Here is a 27,283-nt window from a genome sequence, read left to right as displayed (position 1 = left end):
CAGATTAATCCTTAGGGCTACACACCCATGAAATTAATAGGCAGCAGGTTTAAAACAAACATAAGGAAGTATTTCTTCACACAATGTACAGTCAACCTGTGGAACTCATTGCCAGGGGATGTTGTGAAGGCCAAAAGTATAACAGGGTTCAAAAAAGAACTAGATAAGTTCATGGAGAATAGGTCCATCAATGGCTACTAGCCAATATGGTCAGGGATGGAACCCCACGCTCTGGGTGTCCCTAAACTTGTAACTGCCAGAAGCTGGAATTGGATGATGGGATGGATCACACGATAATTGCCTGGTTCTGTTCTTTTCCTCTGGGGCACCTGGCATTGGTCGCTGTCGGAAGACAGCATTCTGGGCTAGATGGACCATTGGTCTGACCCACTATGGCAGTAGATCTCAAACTGTGGGTCAGGACCCCGAAGTGTGTCATGAGCCAATTTTAATGGGGTTACTAGGGCTGGCTTAGACTCGCTGGGGGCCGGGGCTGAAGCCCGAGCCCCACTGCCTGGGGCTGGGGCTGAAGCCGAAGTCTGAGGGCTTCAGCCCTAGACATTGGGGCTCAGAGTACAGGCCCCCTACCTGGGACTGAAGCCCTTGGGCTTTGCCCCCTCCCCCCCCCCCCCCCCCGGGCAGTGGGGCTTGGGTGGGCTCAGACTTTGGTCCCGCCTCCTGGGTTGTGTAGTAATTTTAGTTGTGAGAAGGGGGTGGCAGTGCAATGGAGTTTGAGAACGCTTGTACTATGGCCATTCTTGTGCTCCTATGTCCTTCTGTTTACATGACTCAACCTAGGAGTAAGATCCAGGATCTGTCTTTCCAGCACTGACTTGTTGTATGCTCTTCGGCAAGTCTCTTAACCACCGTATGCCTTGATTTCCTGGTCAGTTCAAAGGCGATAGCAATACTTCCCTGCCACCCAAAAGTGGGGTTGTCATTGGCTAGTTTGTGCACTTTTAACAATGAAAAGTGTAATGAATATGTGTTGTTTTGTTTTCCTCATTACTAGCTGACAATAGAGTAGCCTTCCTCTCCTGACCGAGTGTTTTTATAGGCTGATTTCACTTTTGTGGTGCAATTAAAAATATTGCAGTTAGTCACAGCTCTCCTCTGAGCAGGTTTCTTGAACTGGCTTGTAAAGGTTACTGATGCCACTGAACTTTCACAGCCCTGTAGTGAGGTGCCAAGAGATAACGGCAGATATTAATGCTGCTGGGTTGGATTTTAGATTACAGACTGATAGCATTAAAACTAAGTCATCATTCAGCTGGTGCTGTCCCAGTGACCTTGAATTGCAGCTTGTCTGAAACTGGTACTGCACATGTTTACAAAAATGTCAGACAAACAAACAAAAACTTTAGTTGTTTAAGGTTGCATCCTAGAAACCAAAAACATTACACCACAAAAACACCAGATATCCGAATACAGTTAAAAAACAAACAAACAAACAAAAAAAACCCCAAGCATCAAAAAAAGAATGAAGTGCTTTATAAGTAAAAAACTGGTCAACTGCACTTCAGTCTACCGTATATGGACAATTAAATTGGCAATCAGCTACAAACTACTACCTGGACCAAAATAAACTATCATTTAATTTAAATTTAGCTACTGTGTAAAAGCAACAGTTTTATTGCTGTACTGTATTATTGCTGTACTACATTTACAATGTGCATAACTTTACTAAACTGTTCAACCAACCCACAGGCAAAAATCAACAAACAAATGGCAGCAAACAACATGCAAGCCTCCCCCCACCCCCCCAAAAAAAAAAACCCTAATAAAACAAATTTAGTTACATAGTAACTACAAATTAGGTAAACAAATTCCCTGGTAGTCGCAGTCACACTTTGGGATCAATGACACTGCATCCTAAATAAAGCACGTTATTCAAAACAATCTTGTTTAGTGTCTGGGTACCAACACTAAATCCTAACCCAGTGATATTTAATAAAGTAGTTACTGTCCATTCAGTAGGTTATCTAAAAAGCAGCATCCATAAAAAAACAACTAAATCTATCTCAGCTACTGGGTTATCACAAAGCCGTGCAACCAAGAAAACAAAAAAGCCGTTCCTGTTTCCTGCCCAATAACGTTTACCCAAAGGTAATCAGCAGTAAGAGTAACCTAGAACATGACTGAACAGCACAGCACAGTAACTAATTACAAAACCTTTATATAAAAAGGCCTCGTTTGTAATGTCACTACTCCACATTTCTGGTTTACTTCTCATATACACGGCCCTGTGAAACAGACTGTAATAATGCCTATCTCAATATTTAAAAACACAGTAATACAGGTGGTAACTAATTGCCCTAATTAAAAAAATTTTGCTATCTCCAGTACCACAAGGGCCAAACTATACCACCCAGACTAGAAAAAAATTGTTATGCTTAAATATAAAGTGCTGTCATATGTACACATACATGCTATATATATATACCCATATATAACATACAAATATATACACCATATCCATTTTATCCATACATATTAATTATCTAGAAGTGTCCCCAAAGCTCAATCATAAAACTACATTCCTCAGTCCTGGTCATGGGCCTAACGTTCCCAGGCCCACCATAAAAAACTAAACACAATTAAAAAATAAAATCTGTCCGTCAATCATACGAGGGAATGTGCAAACTAAGGGATAGATGGGGCATAAATGCATAAATGGCAAAATAAAATAACCACATAACAGTGTTTAGCCCTTTGGGTCATCTTCAGCCCATGCATTATGCTTTTCCGGGATGATGGGTAAACATCCTCCCCATAAAAAGACAAAAAGTGGGGGAATGTAGCAGGAAGAGAGCCTGAGACATGAACCCTTGTATCAGAGGCCTGGTATGAGACCTGGGCTAAAGTAGCAGTCAAAACTTTGCTGATATAAAGCAAAATCAGGCTGTGAGCTAGAGGCAGGCCCTGCTTACAGAATCTGGCAAGAACAGGACTGATATTGCAAAAACACACATTCCTAAGAGGTGCTGGGCACAAAGCACTCGCACAAACACCAGAAGAGTGGTACCAGAACACCTTGATACCAACACACTTCCTAAAGATAACAGGAGCACGCTGACCCCATCCTAAAGATAAGGTCAGGATGACACTGTGATGGATAAAGATGTACAAGGTGATGGGGTGTAACCGGCTACATCAGAGGGTGTCAACTAACGACGTCAGGGGGCAGTACGTAACTTTTTGTATTGATGTATAAAATGGAGCCTCAAAGAGAGTGTCTCTGTCTAGTCTAGAGGGGAGCGGAAAGTCCCGCTGTTCACTGAGCTGGTCCATTGTTATGGGCATACATATATTAATGGTCCGGTAGAGTCTGCGGGATCCTAGTACCGTGCTGTCGACAATAAACATGGCAGGGTGCCTTCGTATCTTAACGGTTCACTTGAGGTCTGCTGTGCCAGCTGTCTGTGCAGAGCTGGGACAGCACACTGGGATAACACACACATGCAGCTGAACATCTGACCACACCATCCTGCCATGCCAAATGCCATGCCTGATCCTGGAGGGACTCAGCACCTTGTAGGGTCAAGCACCATCAGGTGGGACTTTAACCAGGGATGCTATAATGATTATCCAGCCGTCTATCAGGTGCTGAAGTCCTTGGATGTGCTTTCCAGGTCTCCAGCCACAAGAGGGTGCTAAACCGTTATGCTCACGCACCACTTTCACTTTCTATTTATAACAAAATATAATCCATGTTCCTTTAAACTCCCCTCTGCTGAGCGATTTGCTACAATGAGTATGACAAACTAGGAGAGAAGTGTTGGCATTACAGTGCTTGAGGTTATGCAGCTACATGGTCCGGCATAGGGTACAAGGTAACCGTTCTAGAGCCTTTAGAAAGACGCAGTGGTTATTTAATGTATTTTATGTTTAAACTGCTCTCTGTTTCTATATAAGACATTGTGTTAACATTTTATTTGCACACAGAATTAACACACGTAAACGTGCACTGACCTTTGCACACTGCCAGGTTTTATTACGTGTAGAGCAAGTAACTTGGATCCTACCAGGAGCTGAGTCCCCTCAACTTCCATTGACTTCACTGTGAGTTAGAGGGCACTTGGCCCTTTGCAGGATCAGGGCCAGGGTATGCAGTTACCAGCATGCATGTGAGAATGCTTATTTGCATGCACAGATACAGAAACTGCACATGCAGCTAGGTGTGCATGTCCAAAGGTCTCAGTCAGGTTGAGGCCATCTCTGATTTTTTTCTGTTTTGTCAGTGGCCCCCCGGAGAAGAAGATGGGGATCAAGTGTTCCAATACAGCTGAAGTGCACTTTGACAACGTGAAGGTGCCAGCAGAAAATCTGCTTGGGGAGCTCGGAAAAGGCTTCCTGGTTGCCGTGAACATACTGAACAACGGGCGCTTTGGGATGGCCTCCGCCCTGTCAGGCACCATGCGTGGAGTGATCGTCAAAGCTGTACGTTCTTGTTCTTTACACAGGAGTAGATAGTGCGGAAGGTTTGTGCAGGGCAATTGAAAATGGGCTGTCCAGCTGTCCCACATGTTAGCAGAGTGTAGTCAGTGAGACGCAGTGATCAGTTATTCTGTGAGACATCCCTGTGGTGGATCGGCTCTGGGAAACTCATATTACATGTACATCCAGAGAGAGAGACAGGAGCTGATGCTGGAAGAGCTAACAGGTCGAAGATCTGCATTTAGTCTGTGTTTAATTTTAAGCATGTGTGTGGTCCTGATGGCTTCAGTGGGATTCTCCACATGCTTGTAAGACTTGTCCAGATTTGGGGCCTTAGCTTACTTAGCTGCATATGTTGGTTAGTCTTTTAGACAGAAATTCTTCTTGTTCTCTCTGTGTAATGGGATGAGATTGGGCTAAGGGCTCGGGCTCTAGGACTGGAGTTAAGTTGATGGCTGAGCTTACAAGATCCTTTGAATTAACTTGGTGGCATTTCTGATTGGATGTAATGTGATACCTTTGGAAGGCTGTATCTAATTGATTGCAAAATGTCAGAAATTTTTCTAGGCATCCTGGGCAGAACCCTATTGATTTTGGTGGAAACTGGAAAACCCGAAAGGGGGAAATGGAATATACAGAGAGTCCCTGGCATGGGGGAGTGAATGGGAGGTTTGCAGTGAGTCCCTGAACTAGAGGGGGTAGGAGGGTGGCACACAGGGATCTTGTGGGGATGGGAGAGATGCCGGGGTGTGCAGCAAGCTCGGCCGACACAAGCTACATAGGGCGCGACCTCTTAGTATAGATATTCCTATAAACATCAGTTAACTCGATTTTGTTTAAAATTGAAATATATGGCCAAATCCTGCAGCTCGGACACAGACAAAATTCCACTTGTCTGCGTTACATTAGCTTCTTGCTGTGATCACGGGCTCTTGTGTAACACCAGGTTGATCATGCCGCTAATCGTAAGCAGTTTGGAAACAAGATCAGCAACTATGGGGCTATTCAGGAGAAGATTGCACGGATGGCCATGCTGCACTATGTTACAGAGGTGAGAAATTCTTCTCGATTGCAGGCTCAAGACCATGGTCAACAATTCCATTGCACAGGCACAGCAGGACTTTCAGGGTAAAGCTTGTCTGTTCAGGAGACAGGGCGTTCTGGGGGGCTGGTCCCAGACTCTGGAATGAACTCCACCATGGCCTAAGAACCATCCCAAACCTCCCCCCTTCCTTCTCAAGCCCCAGGCACATTATCTGACCTGCCTTCTCTGATATAAACACAGAGCAGTGTTGTCATAAATAAACACAACGAAAAAACAAAACAGTCCACTGCACACCCAGGTCTCCCCCTGGGGACTGGATGAGAGATAGTGACCCACACTTGATATTAGATGTTGTTTAATGCATGAGTGGTTGGCACTCAGCTACTACGGTGATGCAGATGGTATAAAAATCTATATCAAATAGAACAGATTTTACCTGCTGCCATCCCAGTTTGTGCTGGTGTCCTGTCTCATAGGCTGAGCTGGCAGGCGGGGTTGGTTCAGTGTTTGGATGAGACTTCCAGGTGTTGGCAAATAACTGGGCAGCCCTTATTTCTCTGGGCTTGATTCTGTGCTTGCCTACACTGCTGTAAAGTGGGAGTCATGCCATAAAGACTCTGGCATAAAGCTGGCGTGAAACCCATGTGCATTTGGGAAGAATCAGGCCCTCTGACTCTGAGCCAGTGTCCCAGAGTGGTATTGGGAGCACTGTGCTGAGTTTTGGCAATGTTCCCATAGACCGGTTCATAGGACTGGGGCTGTGTAACCCCAGCACCCTCGCCAAATTCCAGCTTGAGTAATTCCACGCTGCCTGCAGCTCTGGCCCTTTAAAATTCCTCCTGTCCTGCAGGTTGAAAGCAGCCTTGGGTTTACAAAAAACAAGCAGCCCCAATCCTCCCAAAAACACACAAACAAAACACCCCTTTCCTCTCCCACCCTGACCAAAAGCCAGCCAACCAATCCAGGAACTCACAATTCCAGGGGATTCACCCTGCAGGAGAGGAGGAACTTCAATGGGCAAGGAAAGTATCTCTCTCTCTCTCTCTCCAGTATCACCTGGAACATGCATATTGCATTTTCCCCTAATTGTTGTGGCCTTTTGCTGAGCTGGCAGTAGCTGTGTGCCCCCTTGGGCAGTTGTGTGCTAGCCTTGGGTGCAGCAGGCTGCAGGATTACTAGCAGCAGTCTCTGTTGTGAGCTGGTTTAAGAAGCCAGCAGAGCTCCACTGACGACTGTGAGCAAATGAAAGCCAGTGGCGCTCTGCTGGTTTTCACCTGCTGAGGAGCAGCCCAGGTGGTATTGCAGCAGTGCCCAGCTGCCCAGGCAGGATCTGGTCCCCGTGAGCATGGTGCTGTCTGAGCACTTGGGAAGGCCTGCCCCAGCGTTTACAGTCGAATTGGAAATAAGGTAGAACAAATAAGTGTAATATCCCGCTTCCCGCACATGCCACCACATCTTCCTGCCCCTCAGCCTGCCCTTCGCTGGCTGCCTGGCTTCTCGTGTGCAGGGCAGGGAATTGGGCTGACGGGGGGATGGAAGGAGGGGAGGGTAGTGCCCTTATGAATCAGGTCAGAATGGGCCTTATGCCTGCAGGGGACAGCATGGAAAGGGTAGAATTGGAGATAGGACCTCTGATGGGCGGTGCCCGCTGCAGAAGAGAAGGAGAGGATGGAGCCAAGCCAAGCCAGGCCCTCCATACAGCATACCCCGGGGCGTGGGATGGTGTCTTGGGCACATACACTGTGTAACCAAAGGCAAATGGCTGGTTTCCCTTCAGTCGATGGCCTACGTGGTGAGCGCCAACATGGACATGAAGGTGCCCGATTACAAGCTCGAAGCTTCAATCAGCAAGATTTTTGCCTCGGTAAGTGTGTTTGATTCCCAGCGCGAGATGTCTCTGCGAGGAGGGGTCAGAGCAAGCGTGGCCTGTCAGTGTTGCGCTCATGCTGCCCCGTTGCTGAGCAGTAGCAGGTATCAGGGCTTTGCCACGTCGGTGTCCCACTGGAAGGGAAAGGCGTGCTGCAGAGGCAAGGTATTCTCTCCTCGCAGGTGGCACTGCACCCCAGGGATTGCACCCTCAGGGACCCCAGCTGAGGCATCAACCCTGGAGCCAGAGAGCAGCTCCCTCCCGGACTGCGATCGGCCTCTCCTGCTTCCAGCAGGTGGCCTGTTCCTGTCCCACCCTTCTCCTGGAAGATCCCTCCGCCCCAAACCACCCGGTTCTCACTGCTGGGCATGGACAATGCAAAGGGAATCTGCTCAGGCAGGTGTGACTAAGCAGTGTCCACTGGAGCTGGCTTCCCTACAAGTCTCTATCCAGACCAGGCTGTTTCCCGCAGCATTGGCTGCATTGACTGCCCGGCTGCTGCCGCAGTGCCGTGCTGTAGCAGCCCTTGTGGAGTCAGCGGCAGAACCCAGCAATTCAGTGCCTGCAGTTCTTCGCTGAGTGATTGCATGTGGCCAGGCCACATCAGGTGTCTGCACACCCAGTGTGCTGAAGCTGGAGAACTTTTTCCCTGAGTGGTACCTGTCAGGGCGGCATATGCGACTGCTGCACGCTTATGCTACCAGCTGATGGTATAAAGGGGCAGAGCCACCCCGACCCCCCCTTCAGTTCTTCCTCACCACCCATGGTCGGTAGGGGCGCGTGTGTGCCTGCTTGCACAATCTTCCCTTTTCCTCTGAGAGAAGTCTGTAAAGTGATGTAAATAGTTCGGCTGTTGGTTAGATAATGGCTCATTTCAGTCCATTTTCTGTTGGGTTTTCAGACTTGTAGTTAGGCCTGTCCACACGTGGTGCTGGGGCATGTTGAGTTCCCCGGGTGTTAAACAACATTCTGGCTGTAATAAGTCTCTGTCTGTCCGTGACCCTCACGACCGGTGGCTGAAGGGTTTGGGGGAGGGCCACGTTCAGGGCAGGTGCCTGATTTGTAGGGGTTCAAAATTAGGACCAAACCATTTCAGGAGGTGAGACTTTGTTGTGTTCTGATGCAAGCTGACTTGTGTCCTCCCTCCAAGCCCTGCTGCTTGGCACACAGTCCCTGGGCTCTACTCCATCATGGGGTGACCGCCAGACGTCTCCGTTATCCCTCCTCAGAGAGGTTCAGAAGGGAGGCATTGTTCTCCCTCCCCAGGACCCGACAAGAAGCTGAATCCTGTGACCCACATGCCTCTAAGCCTAACAGATCTTCCTCATCAGGGAGCTCTTTGACTCTGGTACCATCCTCTGTACTATTGGGACCAACTCCTTGGCCTGGGCTGTCTGTATCATCTGCACGCCAGCACACGGCTACACATGCCATCCTCGACACCCACAACAGCCTGTATGCAGTAGATAGAGACTTGCTTTGGTCATTGGTAGCAGCTACTTCTTCACAAGCTCCGGAACTGTCTACATCATCAGTGACGTACCATTCGATTCTGGCTTCAGTGCGGCAAACGTCGGTACCTACGATGAGCAGCTGCAACTCAAACACTTGGTACTCTCCCAGGGTCAGCCACCCTGCTGTCCCACTACTGCCACATCCAGCCACAAGTCCCATTCACCTGCCCCACGGAGTACTGTGTCTCCAAGGAATCTTATGCATCCCAGTCCTATTATAGGAGATCTCATAATTCTCTATCCTCCTTGCAGTGATCCAGATCTTGGTACTGGGGCTCTCTCAGGGCAGGTCTAGAGACAAGAGTCCATGGGCTCATAGACTCATAGACTTTAAGGTCAGAAGGGACCATTATGATCATCTGGTCTGACCCCCTGCATGCTGCAGGCCACAAAACCGTCCCTACCCCTTCCCTTGACTCTGCTGTTGAAGTCCCCAAATCCTGTGTTTTAGTGACTTCAATTGGCAGAGAATCCTCCTGCTAGCGATCCCTGCCCCATGCTGCGGAGGAAGGCGAAAAACCTCCAGGGCCTCAGCCAATCTACCCTGGAGGAAAATTCCTTCCCGACCCCAAATATGGCGATCAGCAAGACCCCGAGCATGTAGGCAAGAGTCTCCAGCCTGACCCCTGTTGGCCATTATACTATTTACCTGCCATTGCTTGGTTTTTCTTGGCTAATATATTTTACCATTAAACCATTCCCTCCATAAACTTATCTAACTTAATCTTAAAACCAGACAGGTCCCTCGCCCCCACCGTTTCCCTCGGAAGGCCGTTCCAATATTTTCACTGGGGCACCAGGACTTATCTGTGGGCCCTCTGGAACCCGTGGAGCACGCCATCCACTTTCCGTACTTCTCCGGGACCTCACTTGTCTAAGTCACCTCTGAGACAAGGAGAAATGTCTGGAGAAATGTCTTACATACTTCAGGACCTGGTAGAGTAGCTCTACTGATTAATTAAGCCATCCTGGAGCCTACAGAAATTATATGGCAAACACCAGGATCGCTTCCTCCCACTGCCCAGAGAACAGATACCAAGTGCCATTCCAAGGTCATGAATATTTCTATTCGCACCCTACCCTGGGCTCGGTGGTGGCTGCAGTCAATGAGAAATCACGCCAAGGTCATGCCAAATCCACCTCAAAATAATGACGCCAAAAAACTCTTTCACTGCAAAATCTTTTTGGAAGAAACCTTTATGCAATGTCAGGGTTACAGGTCAGGAGAATAAATTACCAGGCTCTCCTGGCCAGATACAGTTTCCCAGTCTCTGGTAACAGGGCTAACTTTATTGACAAACTGCCAGAAGAGGTTAGACAGGAATATTGAGCCATGATTAACAAGGGTTTTCTGGTAGCCAGAACTTCCCATCAAGCCATCTTGAATAGGCTGAGGCTAGAGTGATGGCATCTGTGCCCATGATGTGACGCTCTTTGTGGCTGCAAGCATCTGGGATTCCAGCGGAGATCCAACCGACAACTGAGGATCTCCTGTTTAAGGGCCCTAATTTGTTTACAGGGAAAGCCAATGAAGCGCTGCATTCCCTAAAAGATTCTAGGGCAGCCCTTAGATCGCTGGGAAGGAACCTTCAGGCACTTTCCTCCTCAGACAACCCAGTGGTACCATTTTACCCTCAGAGGCAGCCTGAGGAAGCAGAGATGACATAAATTCCACAGGACAAGGCCACCTCCTCCTCCATCTGCTTCAACTTCATCAAGACAGTGTTCGACCTCTCAGCAGCCTGTTGGACTTCTTAGTCGAGGCCAGAGTACCACTGCGTCTGGATCTCATCTCTCCTATCACTCCCTTTGGCAGCAGGTTATCCCATTTCCTAGCTGATTGGACCCATATTTCAGTCAGTCGCTGGATACCGAGCACGGTGGAACTAGGATATTCCCTGCAGTTTGTCTCTATTCCCCCTACCTAGCCAGGGTACCTAGGTACCCAGCCCCAGTCCCTTTTCAGGCGCCAATCTCACAAGACTTTTCTTATCCAAGAAATACCATCTGGTTTACAGTTGGGAGCCAGAGAGGTCCCTCCTCAACACTGGGGGAAGGGATTCTATTCCCATTACCTCTGAGAGAAGACTCAAACCTATTTTGCTCCTGCAAAACCTAAACAAATACTTAGAGATAAAATTTCCCCATGTAAGTGTAGCCTCTGTTATCCATCTCTAGATCCCAATGACTGGTTTGCCGCTCTCGACTTGACTGATTTCCACACGGCCATCCACCAGAGCCATAGGAGGAAGGTTCATCATGGCCAACATTCATTATCCGTTCACTGTCCTGCCTTTCAGTCCATCTTCAGCCCTGTGAGTCTTTTCAAAGTGCATGGCCCTGGCGACAGCACATCTCAGAAAGCCAGATGTCCAGGAATTCCTATACCTGGATGACTGGTTGATTCAGGGACATCAACGAGATCCAGGGTCGCTTTCGTTCTGACAAGGATAAGTGAGTACTCAGCCCTGTGCAGAAAATCAGGCTTATTGGGGCAGATCTAGACTCGACTTCAGCAAGAGCACCCTTGTGCCTGGCCAGAGTCCAAGCAATACAGGACCTCTGTGCAGACCTCAAAGCCCATCCTTGCACAACAGGAAGGAATTGCCTGAGACTTCTGGGGCACAGGGCAGCTTGCACATACGTGACTCAGCATGGCAGCCTTTGCATCACAGAGGTGTGCACGGTGGGTGAAGTCAGTCTACTGACCATCTCGTCATCCATTGGACATGCTGACTCACATACCTGCAAGCGTCTTGTCATCCCTAGATTGGTGGGTGGACCCTGCCAATGTATGCAAAGGATTTCCTTTCTCCTCGACTCTGTCCTCCACGACATTGGTCACAAATGCTTCATCCCTGGGGTGGGGATCCTACCTAGGAGACCGTCAGACTCAGGGTCTTTGGTCAGATCAAGAACTCAGTCATGGGGGTACCAGAAATAGATGCCTTGGTTACTCATCTGAACAGGAAGTGTCACCTGTTTTGTTCCAGAGCAGGTCACAGCCCAGGATCTATATCAGATGATTTCCTGCTGTCATGGAAGGACAAGCTACTATATGCCTTTAATCCCGTCCCTCTGATTCCAAGAGTGTTATGCAAACTCGGGCAGGAGCACACCTTTATAATCCTCATCCGCAGCCACCCCTGCCTTCCCCGTATCTCATCAGTTATTCTTGGAACCTCCCTCCTTCATTCCTTCTGGCCTTGTCACTCATTCTTTGCCTTCCCTCTACATGCTAGTCGGGGCCTTTCTTCATAGCACAGATATTTCCTTAACCAAACTTAAGGTAACGCCAGCTCTTTAATGTCATATTTATCCTACAGCTGTTGCAGGCTCTAATGGTTCCACCTTTTGAACCTATGGCTCCACATTCCTTGCTCCATCTTTCCATGAAAGCATCATTCCTGGTGCTTCTGCCAGCAGGGTAGCAGAGCAGTGTGCGTTAGGTGCTGACCCTCCAGATGTAGTTTTCGATACAGATGAGGTTGATTTGCATCCTCACCCTACATTTCTGACTAAAGTAGTCTTGCACTTTCACTTTAATCAGCCTACCTACTTACTGAGCTTTTTTCTGAAGCCTCGTGAAGATGAGAAGGGCTCTATGCTTGGGATGTCCAAAGGGCGTTGGCTTGTTACTTGGACAAGACGAAACAGTTTAGGCTGTTTCCTCAGCTGTTGATTTCTCTGTCTGCCAGACTGAAGGGTCGCCCTGTCTGGGTAGAGACTATCTTTCTGGATCTCGTCCTGCACCCTATTGTGCTCTGCCATTGCTGAGTTCCCTCTGCCTGGGGGAGTTTCAGTGCGTTCTACAAGAGCTCAAGCAGCGTGAGCTGCGTTCCTGGGTCAGGTGCACATGAGTGATATTCGCAGAGCTGCAGCCTGGTCATTGGTGCCTCCTTTCACTAGACACAAAGCTGTTTCCCAGGCACTGAGAGATGGTGCTGGGTTTGGATGAGTGGTGTTGCAGTCCTTGCTCAGACAGACTCCAAAACCCTCGTCCTTGCCAAAGTGCTTGAGTCACCTGATGTGGAATGGGGATGTGCGATCACTTGAAGAAGAAAAAATGGCTACTTACCTGTTCTGTGACTGTTGTCATTTGAGATGTGTTGCACATGTCCATCCCACAATCCACCTCCTTCCCCTCTACATTGGAGTCAAACTCACTGATTTCCAGTAAGAGAGAAAGGAGGGAGGCTCAGGATGGGTCTCCCTTTATGCCGTCACCTGGTAACACGAGCCTGGGGCGTGTGCCAGGGCTGCCCCAAGGGGTTCTGCAAGGGGAAAAAGGTCTCTGGTTTTGGTGCCCTGGGTGTGCACCCATCTGAGATACAGCACAGGTAACTAACACATAACCACCGTGGACATCACAGTATTCTAACAAACGCAGGCCCACCTAGGACTGCCCAAAGCCGCTGTGCTAACTGCTATTATGGTGACACACCTGAGTTATCACATCGAGACTAGAAACATTCCCTTCTATTGCACTGTGATGTTTTTATCTTTAGGAAGCAGCCTGGTACGTCACAGACGAGTGCATCCAGGTCCTTGGAGGAATGGGATACATGCAGGTAAACGAGCTTGGTTCCATCCACCAAGAACAGAACCACATGCATCATTTTCAAGGCTGTATTCAGAAGCTTGGAGTGCTCTGCCAAGGCAGCTGCGTGCACTCCCCTTGCTGGGATCGCTTGAGTCTATTACGGTCTTTGTTTGCACAGGAAACTGGTGTCGAAAGAGTCTTGAGGGACCTGAGGATTTTCCGCATTTTCGAGGGCACCAATGATATCCTTCGCTTGTTTGTGGCACTGACGGGCATTGAGGTAAGGGGCTTTCTGAGGGCAAATACCTCCCCTTAAAGGCCTTGGCATTTTCCAGCACAGAGCGAGCATGCAGGGCCATGTTGCAGCTGGCACTGCGCAGCTGGGAGAGGGGGCCAGGAATCTGCCCTGGGACTAGATGCAGAGTCCCTGAACTGTGCTAGTGCCTCCACCAGCAACAGCCTCTCCAAGGTGTGGGGAGGAAGCCAGGGTGGGAAGAGGGCAGGGCTGTGCCTCTGCCCCACACTGGCCAGCTGGGCTGGCTGGATGCAGGGGGGAGCACAAAGGCTGGTGGAGCTGCCTCTGCAGAGAATGTTCCCTGGGAGCCCCAGGGGGAAGGGATTCTAGTGGAGTCAGCTATGAACCTTGCCGCTGCAGCGCAGCCTCCTCGCACCCACCCGCAGCGCAGAGCGTTAGCCACTGCTGCTGAAAGCCCTCTCCGAAATCGCATGGGAGGATAAAGTATAGGCTGTAGAGATGGGCCTGAATCAAATGTGCTCAGATCCGAACAGTCCCAGCACTGGGGGTTGAATCTAAACCCAGATCCACATTTCATGGCTAGAAGGAGCCATATGAAATTGGCTGAACCAAACCCTGCGTCTGAACACCCGGAGCTGTGACAGGAGGGGTGGGGCAGGTGGGGGGATGTTTTGGAATTTGGAGCCTGATCTGAATTTTGTGGCAAAGGTCCATTGCTGATGGTATGGGCCAAATTCTGCCCTCTTTATTCAGCCCCGTTGGCTTAAATAATAACAAATGTACCCAGCTCTTGTGCTGCTTCCATGTGAAGGGGTAAATAATACTTCCTTATTCACTTTCTCCACACCATTTGTGATTTTATAGATCTCTACATATCCCCCCTTGTCTCTTTTCCAAGATGGACAGTCCCAGTCTTTTCAATCTCTCCTCATAGCTGTTCTATAACCATAATCATTTTTGTTGCCCTTCTCTGTACTTTCCCCAATTCTAATTTATCTTTTTTGAGATGGAGCAACCAGAACTGCATGCACTATTCAAGGTGTGGGCATACCATGGATTTTTATAGTGGCATTATGGAATTTTCTGTCTTCTTATCTATCCCTTTCCTAATAGTTCCTGAAATTTTCTGGTAGCATTTTTGACTGCCGCTGCACATAGTTCTATGAAAACATTTGCTCAATCCACAATGACTCCAACATATTTATTGAGTGGTAACAGCTCATTTAGACCCCATCATTTTGTATGCGTACTTGGGATTATGTTTTCCAGTGTGTATTACTTTGCACTTATAAGCATTTAATTTCATCTGCCATTTTGTTGCCCAGTCACACAGTTTTGTGAGATCCCTCTGTAACTCTTCACTATCTGCTTTGGACTTACCTATCTTGAGTAATTTAGTATCAAATGAAAACTTTGCCACCTCACCGTTCACTCCCTTTTCCAGATCATTTATGAATATGTCTAACAGCTCTAGGCCCAGTACAAATCCCTGGGGGAACCCCGCTATTTACCTCTCTCCCCTGTGAAAACTGACCCTTTATTCCTACCCTGTGTTTCCTATCTTTTAACCCGTTACTGATCCATGAGAGGACTTTCCCTCTTATTCCATGACTGCTCACTTTGCTTAAGAGCTCTTAGTGTGAGATCTTGTCAAAGGCTTTCTGAAAGCCCAAGTGTACTCTATCTACTGGATCATCTTTGTCCACATACTTGTCGACACCCTCAAAGAATTCTAAGAAGTTGGTGAGGCATGATTTCCCTTTCCAAAAGCTGTGTTGCCTCTTTGCCAAAATATTGTGTTTATCTATGTGTCTGATCATTCTGTTCTTTACTATAGTTTCAACCAATTTGACTGGTACTGAAGTTAGGCTTACCAGCCTGTAATTGCCACGATTGCCTCTGGAGCCTTTTTAAAATAAACTGTGTTATATTAGCTATCTTCCAGTCATCTGGTGCAAAGTCTGATTTAAATTACAGGTTACATACCGCAGTTAGTAGTTCTGCAGTTTTGTATTTGACTTTCTGTAGAACTCTTGGGTGAATACCACTTGCTCCTGGTGACTTATTACTATTTAATTTATCAGTTTGTTTCAAAATCTCCTCGGTTGACACCTCAATAGGGGACAGTTCCTCAGATTTGTCACCTATCTTAGACACGTCCCCGTCTCAATTTTTAATGCTATAGACTTTGTTCTCTTCTTCAGTTAATGGAGCCCTTGTTGTGAGTGCAGTATATACAAATACTTAGGTGGATGGACAGAAATCTGTGTACTGTGTAATGTTGTAATTCAGAAATGTTTCTTCAGGAATTCAAGCAAGCTGTTTCACTGAGCTGAGGCCCTGAAATATAGTTTAGTTGCAGAAAATAAAGTTGTAGATTTTCATATTTTGCTATTGCAGTGATTCTCAAACTTTTGTACTTTCACATAGCAAGCCTCTGAGTGCGACCTCCCTTGTAAATTACAAATGCTTTTTTATATATTTAACACCATTATAAATGCTGGAGGCAAAGTGGGGTTTGGGGTGGAGGCTGACAGCTTCTCCCCCCCACTCCCCGTAATAACCTCACGCCCCACTGAGGGGTCCCGACCTGCAGTTTGAGAACCCCTGCGCTACTGTATAGTTAACCCAGAGATGCCCGGTACAACTCTGAACCTGCTGTAGCAATCCCTTGTGTCTCATCCTGAACATGTCCTTTTGTAGGTGTACCCTTAAGATTGTGAGTAATTAAATTCCTTTAATCATTTTAAAAACATTTTCAGTATGCTGGGGTCCAGTTAAAGAATCTGCGAACAACTATCATGAATCCATCAGGGAAAACTGAGACCATCCTAAAAGATATCGGGATGAGAGCAAAGCGGTAAGCAGCATAGAGAACCTGTCACCATTTGCCTTTCAGTTCCAGTGGTGTAAAATAACACGCTGCTTCTGCTGGCGGGGCGCTGGAATAATGTATGTGTATGGCGGGAGTGCAGAGAGCCATTGAACCAAACTGTAAACCCTGCAAACTGTAGACCTTGTCTATGATGAACACCACTTCAAGCCGGGGCTGCAGTAGCACCCCCAGCATCCTTAGTTCCAGCGCCTCTGTCCTGCGAGCATGCAGTGAAACCAGAAGTGATGCTTGCGATGCGAGAGCAGAGGCTTGATAGTAAGCCAGTCCTCCAGCACAGCACCAGGGGCCTCCTTTCAGACCAGATGTAAAACCAAATTCCTGAGCATTTGTGGTCATAAGGATCCTATAGCTAGGGTGCCCAGGTGCCTGGTTTTCGACTGGAAAGTCCGGTGGAAAAGGGGGCCTGACAGTGTCTGGTCAGATCTACTGACTGGACACCCAAAGTCCAGTTACTGCGAGTGGGGGAGGCGAGGGGGCATTGGTTCATCATCCGCTCCAGCCCCTACTCAGCCGGGACTACCTTCATCAGGCAGCTGCATCTCCCAGCCCCGGCTCTGCAGGCAAGTCCCTCCTGACCCGGGTGGTGGGGGTGGGTGGGAGGGAGAAAGCAAGCAATGGGTGGGAGGAGTAAGAGGAGTGGACAGAGGCGGGGCCTCAGGGGAAGAGGTGGAGCAAGGGTGGGGCTTTGGGGGAATGGGCAGGGAAGGGGTGGGGCCTCTGGGAGGATGGGGCGGGGCAGGGGAGGTTCCAGCACTGCTGCTGAAGTGTCAGTTTTTTAAATATTACCAAGTTGGCAACCCGCCTGTGATTGGTTCCCCCTGGGGTGCCACTTGGAACTGGATACCACTGAACCCGCCTGTCCCAGCCTGGGTTCCCCTTTACTCTGTGCTGCTGTGACAGGCTCTCAAGCCCCCTTCCAGCACACACACAGGTAGAGACACACCCTGCTGCAGCTATATTCACACACATGCTGAGATCAGCTCTTTATGGGAGAGCTCAGCTAAGGAACTGCTCAGCACACAAGTGCACACTCCCTCTGGGGTGTAAACCCCAAATTGTATTGTCTTCCGCTGCACAGAGAACTATACAGCATAAGCTCATTGAAATTTGCCCCCTCCCTCAATGGGGAGGAAGATATGCACAATGTTTTGCCCCCCAGTTATGAATCCCACAGACTGGTTTTAGAGACAACAAAAACAAGTTATTAACTACAAAAGATAGATTTTAAGTGATTATAAGTGATAGCAAACAGATCAAAGCAGATTACCTAGTAAATAAACAAAACTGCAAACTGAGCTCAACACACTAGATGGGGAAGATATAAATTAGCAAATTCTCACCCTGAGTGATAAACAGGCTGGAATTCTTAAGGCACAAGTTGCCTTGGCTTTGCCAGGTTTTCATACACAGACTAAAAATCCTTCTAGCTTGGGACCATCACTTCCCACAGTTCAGTCCTTGCCCCTTAGGTGTTTCCAGGTGTGTTGTTGCAGGGAGAGTGAGGTACCCTCATGATGTCATTGTCATCCTTTTATATCTTCTTCCCACTTGCTGGAAAGCTCTTTTGCTGTGACTTGGATCAGACAGTTCCCATTGTGTAGTGCTATCACTGAGCGGTTTCTATTGTACACATTTTCTGGGGTAATCCTTGTGCTTGTGTGCATTTCCTCTATAAGCCATTAATATTGTTTGGCCTTTTTATTGTTGTACCTGAAAGGCTGCTTGTGGGTGTTTTCAACCTCACAACATGTTTCAGTAACACATACATAGTCAAATTTCATAACTTCAAATACGACGATAGCACATACAATCCAATGAGAGATTAATGTCTAGCAGATCAAGACTTTTAGAATGATACCTCACAAGACATACTTTGTACAAAACATATCCTAATTACATGACAGTGGTGAATATTGGGGTGTTAGGGTGTTACACCTGCCTATAGCCCTTTTTGCAAGAGTTGAGGTCAGGGACAGCATAGCCTTCCCAAAAGCCCTGCCCCCTGCCCCTCTATGGCCCCGCCCCTGGCCAAGCGGGAAACCAGAGCTCTGCCAGGGAGTTGTGGACCCTTCACCTGCCCAGGGTGGGAGGGCCCGAGAGCTGTTCCTAGCCCGTGTCCTCACCCCCAGGGCAGGTGGAGGTTCTGTGGCTCCCCCACAGCTGCCCGGGCTCCAGCTGCCAGCCTGGCCCCACCAGTTCCGGCGCCCCTGGTTGGGGTGTTAGACCAGGTGGTTTGGCCAAGTGTCCATTTAAGTGTTCGCACTTTGCTACCTCAGTGGGACTTTGCAAGGGTCAGACCTAATGTCCTGTGTCCAGAATGGCATGCATGGCGCATCGCATGCGTCATGTCATAAAGGTGGGGGAAACTGTTCATGTAGAAAAGCTGACCTTGGTATGGGCACTTCCTGGAGATCATACACTGCTGGGTTTAGCTGCAGTTGTTTGAACTCAAACTCTTATGGTAGGAGTGAACCTTAGAGATGAGTTGTTGAAATGATACTGGGCGAAATTCACCCCTGCTTTACCTCCAGCTCCAGGGAATGTCTACGCTAGGAACATGGCAGCATCGATAAAGACACTTACTACAGTGACAGAAGGGGCTCTTTCCTCACTGTAATAAATCCACCTCCCCGAGAGGCGGTAACCAGGTCGATGGAAGAATTCTTCCTTTTACCTATCGCTGTCTGCACCAGGCGTAGGTCGGCTTAGCTACACCACATAGGGTGTGAATTTTTCACTGCCCATAGCGACGGAGTTAAGCGAACCTAACTTCATAGTGCAGAGTAGTCCCCAGTGACTGCCGTGCAGGTGCTCCGGGATGAGCTGCTGAGTTGTGTTTTAAACCCTTAGTCTTTTCATTTTTTTGCTCATCTCTTTTCTCCCTTTGCAGTAAAGTTGGGATTCCCACTGGCTTGTCTCTGGAGGGAATCGTTCACCCAGGCCTGGACAACAGTGCACACCTGGTAAGGGAATTCTTTCTGAAAGATTTATTTCTCAGAGCCCGACCCTGCAGCTGGTGGAGTTGTTGGTAAAACTGCTGTCATCTCCAGTGCTGCAGGGCCTGACTCTTACATAGAGCTCATAAAACAGACTGAATTCTCTTGTATGTTTCTTGCATTTTTAGCCTTAAAGCAAATAATTTTCCTGACAGTCTGCTCACCAGTGATGATGATTTTGTGATTCACCGCATTCATCTAGCATCTGCTTTAGACGAAGTTCATGCAAGGAATGTTTCTCTAGTCTACAGTTAGGAATGAACCTGAAAGCCTGTGTTTTGAATGAAGTCTTTGCTAAATGTGAACTTTCCGATACAGACTGAAACATCATTTTCACTTTTAAAATACCATTGCCCACCTGTCATTTCACTCCTTCGGATTTGTCAGTCTGATTTGTCAGATTTGTTGTCTCTGGCACAATAATGATGATTTGCCTTTTTAGTAGTATTTGGCATCAGCGGATCTCTAAGCACATGACATCACTCACAGTGCTACAGAGGCACACACATGGCTGGAGATGCACACACAAATGGACACACATAAATGTGGACATGGATACACACACACACACTCTCTCTCTCTCTGTTTTCTTGTAGGGGCTGTACTTTCTCCTGGGGATTTTGCTTTACCTCATTCTTGTTGTTTTCCCTTCATCTAAGATAAAAGAAATTGTAGACAAAGCGTACATGGAGACCCACAAGACAAAGCTGTCAGTATAGGAGGCAAGCGTCCCCATGTACTGCCGGGGGTGCTGGAACAATGTGTACAATGGGGGAGCTGAGAGCCATTGAGCCAAACTGCAAACGCTCTATATAATCGAATCCACTTCAAGCCAGGGGGTGCGGCAGCACCCCTAGTTCCAGCACCTATGCATACTGCCCTGCCAAAGTGACTGAGTCATGCCCTTGAGGGGCGAGATGACCATTCTGTCTCCATGGCTCATTCCTTTACAGGCCTCGCTGCTGAGCATCTCCCCAAGCGCCCAGTTGTGATGGTGGTTTCTGGTCTTCAGAGGACCCCAAACCCTCAGCAGCTCGGCTGGGACCTTGGCGTCCCGTGTCACTGGGTTCCTGAGCGCCAGCTCCCCAGCCGCAGCCTGATTTCTGAGCTTCAGTGACACCCAGAGAGCCAGTCCCCAGCGCCCGCCTGGGTGTTTTGTGTTGCTCAGGCAGCAGAAAGCACATGGCCTGCTCCAGGGGGCAGCTGGGGGATCCCCTGGCCAAAAGAATCCTTGGGTGTTGTACAGCAGCCGTAGCTGCCGTCATACCGCGTGCTCCCAGCCCCCATGGTACGTGCCTTGTGCTCAGCAATCCCCAGCTGGTAGAGCGGCCCCCGGAGGCCAGTCCTGCCAGTGGAAGTTGCGGCAGCTTTGAGGCTGCTCAAAGTCGTGCTGAGGGCTGAACCAGCTCCAGGCTTGGGGCTGGAAAGTGGCTTAGTGCCAATTCACCTCCAGGTCCAAGCACCGTGCAACTGGCCCCCAGGATCCAGCCCTGTGCCCTGTGCTGGACGCGCTTTTCCCAGCACTGCTCCCTGACCCCCAGGTAGGGCTCAGCAGGCTCTGTGGTTGCTGAAAGGTTACAGCTGTCTTGGAAAGGAAATGAACTGCTCTTCTGTGTCCATGTAAAGGTGACGAAGGCCATTGACCTGTTTGGTGAAGCTGTTGAGAGCCTCCTGCTGAAGTACGGCGAGAAGGTGATAGGTGGGTGCCTCTGCGGCTGCTGTCCGTCCACTTCTAACCAGCCATCAGATGATGTTAAAGGACATTCCCACCATTTGGCCCGTTGTAAAACCTGTCACCTGGGTGCTGAGCCAGGGCAGGGTGTGCTCCGGGAGCAGTGCTTCAGTCACCTTCTGTAACGCTCTCTTCTCTCCCCTTCATCCTCTCCCCATTTCCCCTCTGAATTCCTTCCCGTGACACACTCCTTGCTCTGCCCACTGCACCTCTCTCTGAATACAGACCTAGGTGGTGCGCATCTATCCCTTGGGAATTGAGATGGGTCTCCTCACTGCGGCATGCCGGGGTGAAAGCTCCCCCCATGCCAGCCTGGAGCGTCGCTGGCTGCAGGACTGCGGTGCAGCTGGGGTGTCCGAGTAGCCCTGTGTGCCTGCTCTGCATCCAAAAGCCACCACAAAGCTCTGCAGGCCAGGGTCCGTGTCCTGCTCTGTGTGTAGCACCAGCATCACGCAGCCCTGATGCTGGTGGCCTCCCGGGGCTCCTGAACAGCTGTACACTATTCATACCCTTCCCTCAGCATGCACATGACATTTCATTAGCACCCGGGGGAGCCGGGATCCCACAGGGGCACCAGAAGTGATTGGCCGGTGGGTCTGTCCGTTTGTTTCATTCTTTGGAGGCTGGGGCCGCACAGCAGTGTGCTGTTGAGCATTTGGTTCAGGAGAACGCTCCAGTCTGCGTGTTAGAGCCAATCTGCCAAGTGAGCTCCCCATGCCAGGCTCCGGCGGCATCACGCCCCCTCCCCGGGTGTCCAGTCGGTGGGTGGGTCCTTGTAGCAGTTTCTGGCCTGCCAGTGTATCTGTGTGGTGAGAGCCGGTTCGCTGGTTTCCGTGCAAGTTCTGCTGAGCTGCTGTTAGTTTTCACTAGCGTAACATGCGTGTGCGCACACGCCCCCTCTCACCAAAGTCTCTTCTCCCAGACGAACAGTTTCATCTGAAACGCGTGGCCGACGCTGCCATTGACATCTATGCCATGGCTGTGGTGATCTCCAGGTACGTGTGGCTAGCAGAGGAGAGCGAGTGCTTGGGAATGCCGTTCCTGGCCTGGGCTGCCCACTGCTTGGCTTAGGATGACCCTCCCCGGCTGCAGGAGGAGCTTGTGGGCACTTGCTTGTCCCTGCCCCAATAGATTGTCTGCCCCAGGAGCCAGTGCAGAGAGCGTGGCGGCAGGAGAGCTGCCTGACCCATCGAATGTACTCATCCCTGTAGCACCTGGGAAGCCAAATAAAACTGAGTGAGACCCCGTGTCCCTCGAAGGCCAGGAATGTGCCTTTGCTCTCCCAGTCGGGCGTCTCTAATACAGGGTCGGATCCCAGCCGCTGGTGCTGGGGTGAGCATGGCGGAGTGAGTGGGACATGCCACGCCTGCACGCAGGGCTCATTTTCCACAGAGGGGCCCAGGGAAGCAGGGGAGTCCATCCTGTCTTCTGGAACCCGGTCGCTTTGGGACGATGCTCTATGGCTGGGCTTGTTCCATGTTACTGCTCAAACCCGTTCTGACAAGTGCATTTTCTGTGCTCACAAAGTCCTGTCCCTGTGGCCCTTCCCTCGTGGCCACTGTCTTGTCTCCGCAGGGCCAGCCGCTCTCTGTCTCTGGGACAACCCACCGCTGAGCACGAGAAGCTCTTGTGTCAAACGTGGAGCCACGAGGTAGGCTACGGGTGGCTGAAGGGCCAGGTTTGGTTCACTCGCTTTGGCAGGCGTATGGGCTTGTCAACACGCAAGCCCTGCTGTGAGCTTGCTGCCAGTCCCTGCAAGAGAACCCTGCATGGCCAGTGTGCATGCTCTGGGCCCCACACACGCCCTGGGCACGCCCTGGGCCCCCTGCATGAGAGCCCCACATGTCCCCCCACGTGCCCTCAGCTCCCCCATGCACACCCTGTATGAGAGCCCCGGGTGGCCCCCTGGGCGCCTCTCCACCTGTTCTCCGTGTGCCCTAAGGCCCCCCCCATATGCCTTGGGTGCCCTGCACGAGAGCCCTGCATGCCCTCCATGCACCCAGCACCCATGTACAATATGCTGCCTCTGCCCCCGGGCTCAGTGCTGGCTACATAAGGGGTATTGATCTGCCGCGCGGTCTGCGCAGGGCCATGGCTATGTGAGGGGTGTTGATCTGCCACACCAGCAGCTGAAGCGGCCAGCAGCAGGTCCGGCTCTTAGGCAGAGGCACGCAGGCAGCTCTGCATGGCTCTCGCTCGCAGGCACCTCCCCTCAGTTCCCATCGGCCAGTTCCTGGCCAATGGGATTGCTGAGCCAGTGGTCACGGTGTGGGTAACGCGTGGAGCCCTGTGGCCCCCCCGGCCTAGGAGCCAGACCTGCTGGCCACTTCTGGGGCGCAGCGCAGTGTCAGAACAGGTAGGAACTAGCCTGCCTCAGCTAGGCAGCACTGTCGACTAGACTTTTAACAGCCCGGTCGGCAGTGCTGACTAGAGCCGCCAGGTCCCGTTTCGACCGGATGTTCCAGTAAAAAACAAACACCTGGTCACCCTAATACCGTACGTACTATGGAGGGGGAATACAGCTGTGGTTGCACTGATCTGTGACACTGGCTTCGGTTTCTCTGTCATTATTGTCAGTGTAACAGCTCAAGGTGTGAATTCTGGATCTCTGCCTCTCCAGCTCAGGGACCCTAGCTCCTGTCACAAGCATTGCACTGGCTGGAGGAGGTGACTGATCTCTGGTACCGGAGCATCAAGGGGATTTCTGACCGAATACACGTGCGGCTGCACAATGATAGTGTCTGCTTGTTGTATGCACATGGAGCCAGTACTGAAAGCTCGGCCCACTGCATGTAAAATCACTTCCTAGGTCTGATTGCACAAGCGTTACAGGAAGTGGTTTAATGACAAGAAAGTGACTGTGTGTTTCTTTGTCCAACGCAGGCATTTGAGCGAGTGAGAGAGAATCTCCGAGCAGTGAAATCTTCTACATGGAATCAATCCTTTGCTAACATGAAGCTAATATCTAATGCTGTTGTACAGAACCAAGGGATCCTAGCCACGCACCCTCTGGGCTTCTGAACAGAAATGCTGCTTTGGTTGACAATGAGCAACAGCTACAAATCCTATTATACAGAAAAATATTACATTACACACCGTTTGCGTCTGTCTAGCCCTGGCTGTGAGAAAAGCCAATACTGTGTCACAGAGGCCCTGCTAATGCATGCAGGCTGCAGCAAGGGGCCATGCGTCTGTCCCGCTCTCTGAGAACCCTGAGCACATGGACATAAAGGCCCCCCCACTGCAGGTTGTTGGGGCAGTCTGCATACATAGCAGCTCCCCCTGCTCCTCCGTCCTGGTCAAGGAGATTAATTTGGGCCACATGGGTTCCAGCTGAGAGCAGGTTTTAACTGCCTCTTGCCTGCCCCCTTCTAGCCTGCTCTGGGGGTCCCATTGGGGCCTTTGCTGGGGGAGAGAGACAGTCACCCCAAGGTGCACTGAGCCATGGCTGCTAGCTCCCCCCATTGTGTCCATGGTTCTCTGGGGGAAGAGGAGGGGATCCTGGCTACGTCCGTGCACACAGACTCCTGGCCATCTCCCACTCTCCTGCCTCGTCCCTCACCGAGTCCTGCTGTAGGGTGAGCCTGGGGCTGTCGTGATCTTTGGCCGAGGGTTTTACTGACCCTGGCGCAGGGGCCTGTGAGCTTCTCGCTGTCTTTACACGCCACGTGAGGTGAGCTGTGGTTTGGTGGGCTGGGATCTGGCTAAGGGGCTGACTCAGCCCCACATCTCTGAGTCCAGGCAGGTGCCTTTTCCAGCCAGGGCTGCATGCAGCGTAGGATTGCAGGGGCATGCGCGCTTTGGGGGCCAGTCTCTGTGGCTTCTCTTGGGGAGATGCTGCCTGCAGCTCATGCAGAGATTAGATTCTGCCTGCTTATGGGCTGACGTCAAGGGGAGAGTCCAGGCAAGCAGCCCTCGTCCCTGTGAACTCAGGGACTGTCTTGGCAGGGCTAGCTTAGGTCACTTGTGGTGGATGTGGGCCCCGGGGCTGCCAGGGGAGCTGGAAACAAAGGGGCTGGTATTCTGGGAGCCCACGTTCTCCAGTGTCTGGTGGCACATCTCTGCAGCCGTCAGCCTGCAGGCCCTGGGGGCGCAGCCCAGTGACTCTGTGAGGCACACATCACTTGGGGCACGTGCACTGGGGTTTGCTCACAGAGGGCTGCGTGGTATCAGCTGTGGTAACGTTGTTGAGCCCTGCTAGGAGGCTGCTGCATTTCCGTGATGGCTGGGACAAGCTCTGCTTCTGATGCGTGTTGAGGGCTTGGTCCTCTTTGGCTGACGTGAGCTGTGCGCCCAGCCCCAGGTGCCAGGAGCAGCTGGGGCCCCTGTGACCGAATTCAGCAGAGCTGATTTAGGTCAGATACTAATTAAAATACATCATGAATACGACCATTAGAGAGACAGGGTGGGTGAGGTGTGTCTTTTATCTTCATTAGCTCGGTATGGCTCGAAAGCTTGCCTCTCTCTCCAACAGACGTTGGTCCAATAAAAGATATTACCTCCCGCATATCCTGGGAGTGACCTGGTTACACCACCAGTGCTATCACCCTGACGGTGTGAAGCTGGAAAGGGAGGTGCTGAAAGCAGGCAGCCCCTGGAGGCAGCTAAGCAAACTGACACTCCAGATCCAGTGAACCAAGAACACAAACCTGTTTCCTAATCAGGTCCCAGTGTCCCACGCTTCGAGCTCTGAGCTCCGTGGGATGTTTCCCATTTGGACACTCATCCGCCTTTGTCTCCTCCACATTAAGCAAACGAACGCGTAGGATTCAGCAGATTTACATGCGTGCTCAGCCAGGGCTGCAGTCGCCCCTGCTCCCTAAAGGAGCCCATCAAATCCGGATCCCTGGCATGCAGCACATCCCTTTGTTTCCTGTGCAGCTGAGCTGTTTGAATGCTGTGTGATTCAGAGGCTGGTGCAGCGTGAGTTATAGATTCCACAGGCGAAGTCCTACATAAAGTGCTTGCTGGAAATGAGGCAGGCCCAGGTGCTGCTGCTAATGACACATTTTGCGGCGGGGCTGCTAAACAAAAAGGGTTTTTGTGGAATGCCACAAATTATTCATCCTGGAGCAAAATCCTTGTCTTTGTGCAGGCAGCACCCCAGAGGCTGGAGCATGCGGGGCTGGCTCCAGGCACCAGCTAAGGAAGCAGGTGCTTGGGGGCGGCAGAAAAGCTGAAGCCGGCCCTGGGAGCAAGCATGGCCCAGCTACGACTTGGAAAGCAGCTGCGGTTCCAGCAGAGTGGAGCAGAACTCCGCTTTAACAAAAGAGCAGCTGGTCCTGCAGCGAGGGCAATGCACTCCCACAATCAGGGTGTCTCCCCTACTCCCCATTGTGTCGCCTGTAGATTTCTTTGCCACACGGGGGGGGAAGTGGATCAACCTGCTGGGGGTTGCGTGCCCATGGAAAGGCATACCAGAAGCCGTGCCCCATACCATGGGAAGCAGCACAGGCTACATGGGGGGAACAAATCAGTCCCATGATCCTGCCCTCGGGCCAGATTTTAGAAGGGCAGAGCCCCCAGGACAGCAACTGAGAGCAATGTCTGTGGAACAGACTCAGCACCTCTGAACGATCAGCCCCAGCTCATGCGTTGAGCGGGACGGGCAGCTCAGGGTGAGAGCCACACGGGGCAGACCGGGTGTGGCCAGCTCAGAAGGAGTGAGCCTAGCAGTCGGTCTCTCCCCAACGCATACACACCTGGGGGCTGGGGAGCAGCCCAGGAAAGAAGTTGTGGGAAGCTGCTCTCGGGGTTTGTAGGTGCAAGGTGGACACTGGCCGGGGGGGTGCTCAGCCACTGAGAGGTCAGGCTGAAATATCAATACTGGCCTAGAGGAGGCCCCGTAGCACGAGTGAACTGCAGCAATCTGGAGCAGCAACTTCACTGTCACTCTGGCCCCAGGGCTGCGAAGTGCTGCCTCCCGGAGCGGTCAGTGGCGACCCTGGGGGTATGTGACTGAATAGAGGCAGGAAGGGAATAAAGGGAGGGTGGCAG

At 50.5% G+C, this 27,283-nt stretch overlaps 1 protein-coding gene across 4 annotated transcripts in view; it reads left to right on the top strand.

Moving 5' to 3' along the window:
• LOC128843749 (very long-chain specific acyl-CoA dehydrogenase, mitochondrial-like) overlaps positions 1-24,386 on the top strand; it is a 50,558-nt gene extending 26,172 nt beyond the window's left edge. For all 4 annotated transcript variants that reach the window (XM_054040842.1, XM_054040844.1, XM_054040845.1 and 1 more), the window contains 11 exons: positions 4,242-4,440; positions 5,384-5,488; positions 7,260-7,346; positions 13,372-13,434; positions 13,585-13,686; positions 16,425-16,522; positions 19,449-19,521; positions 21,181-21,253; positions 22,209-22,281; positions 22,862-22,937; positions 24,170-24,386. In XM_054040842.1, the coding sequence (XP_053896817.1) occupies positions 4,242-4,440; positions 5,384-5,488; positions 7,260-7,346; positions 13,372-13,434; positions 13,585-13,686; positions 16,425-16,522; positions 19,449-19,521; positions 21,181-21,253; positions 22,209-22,281; positions 22,862-22,937; positions 24,170-24,307 (1,087 nt within the window). In that variant the 3' untranslated portion in view covers positions 24,308-24,386. The remainder of the gene's footprint in view (positions 1-4,241; positions 4,441-5,383; positions 5,489-7,259; positions 7,347-13,371; positions 13,435-13,584; positions 13,687-16,424; positions 16,523-19,448; positions 19,522-21,180; positions 21,254-22,208; positions 22,282-22,861; positions 22,938-24,169) is intronic.
• Positions 24,387-27,283: the final 2,897 nt, after the last annotated feature.

The sequence above is a fragment of the Malaclemys terrapin genome, chromosome 9 (genome assembly GCF_027887155.1).
Source record: "Malaclemys terrapin pileata isolate rMalTer1 chromosome 9, rMalTer1.hap1, whole genome shotgun sequence".
Taxonomy (NCBI): Eukaryota; Metazoa; Chordata; order Testudines; family Emydidae; genus Malaclemys; species Malaclemys terrapin.
Note: the sequence above shows the minus strand (reverse complement) of the source record. Positions and strands in the feature narration are given on the sequence as shown.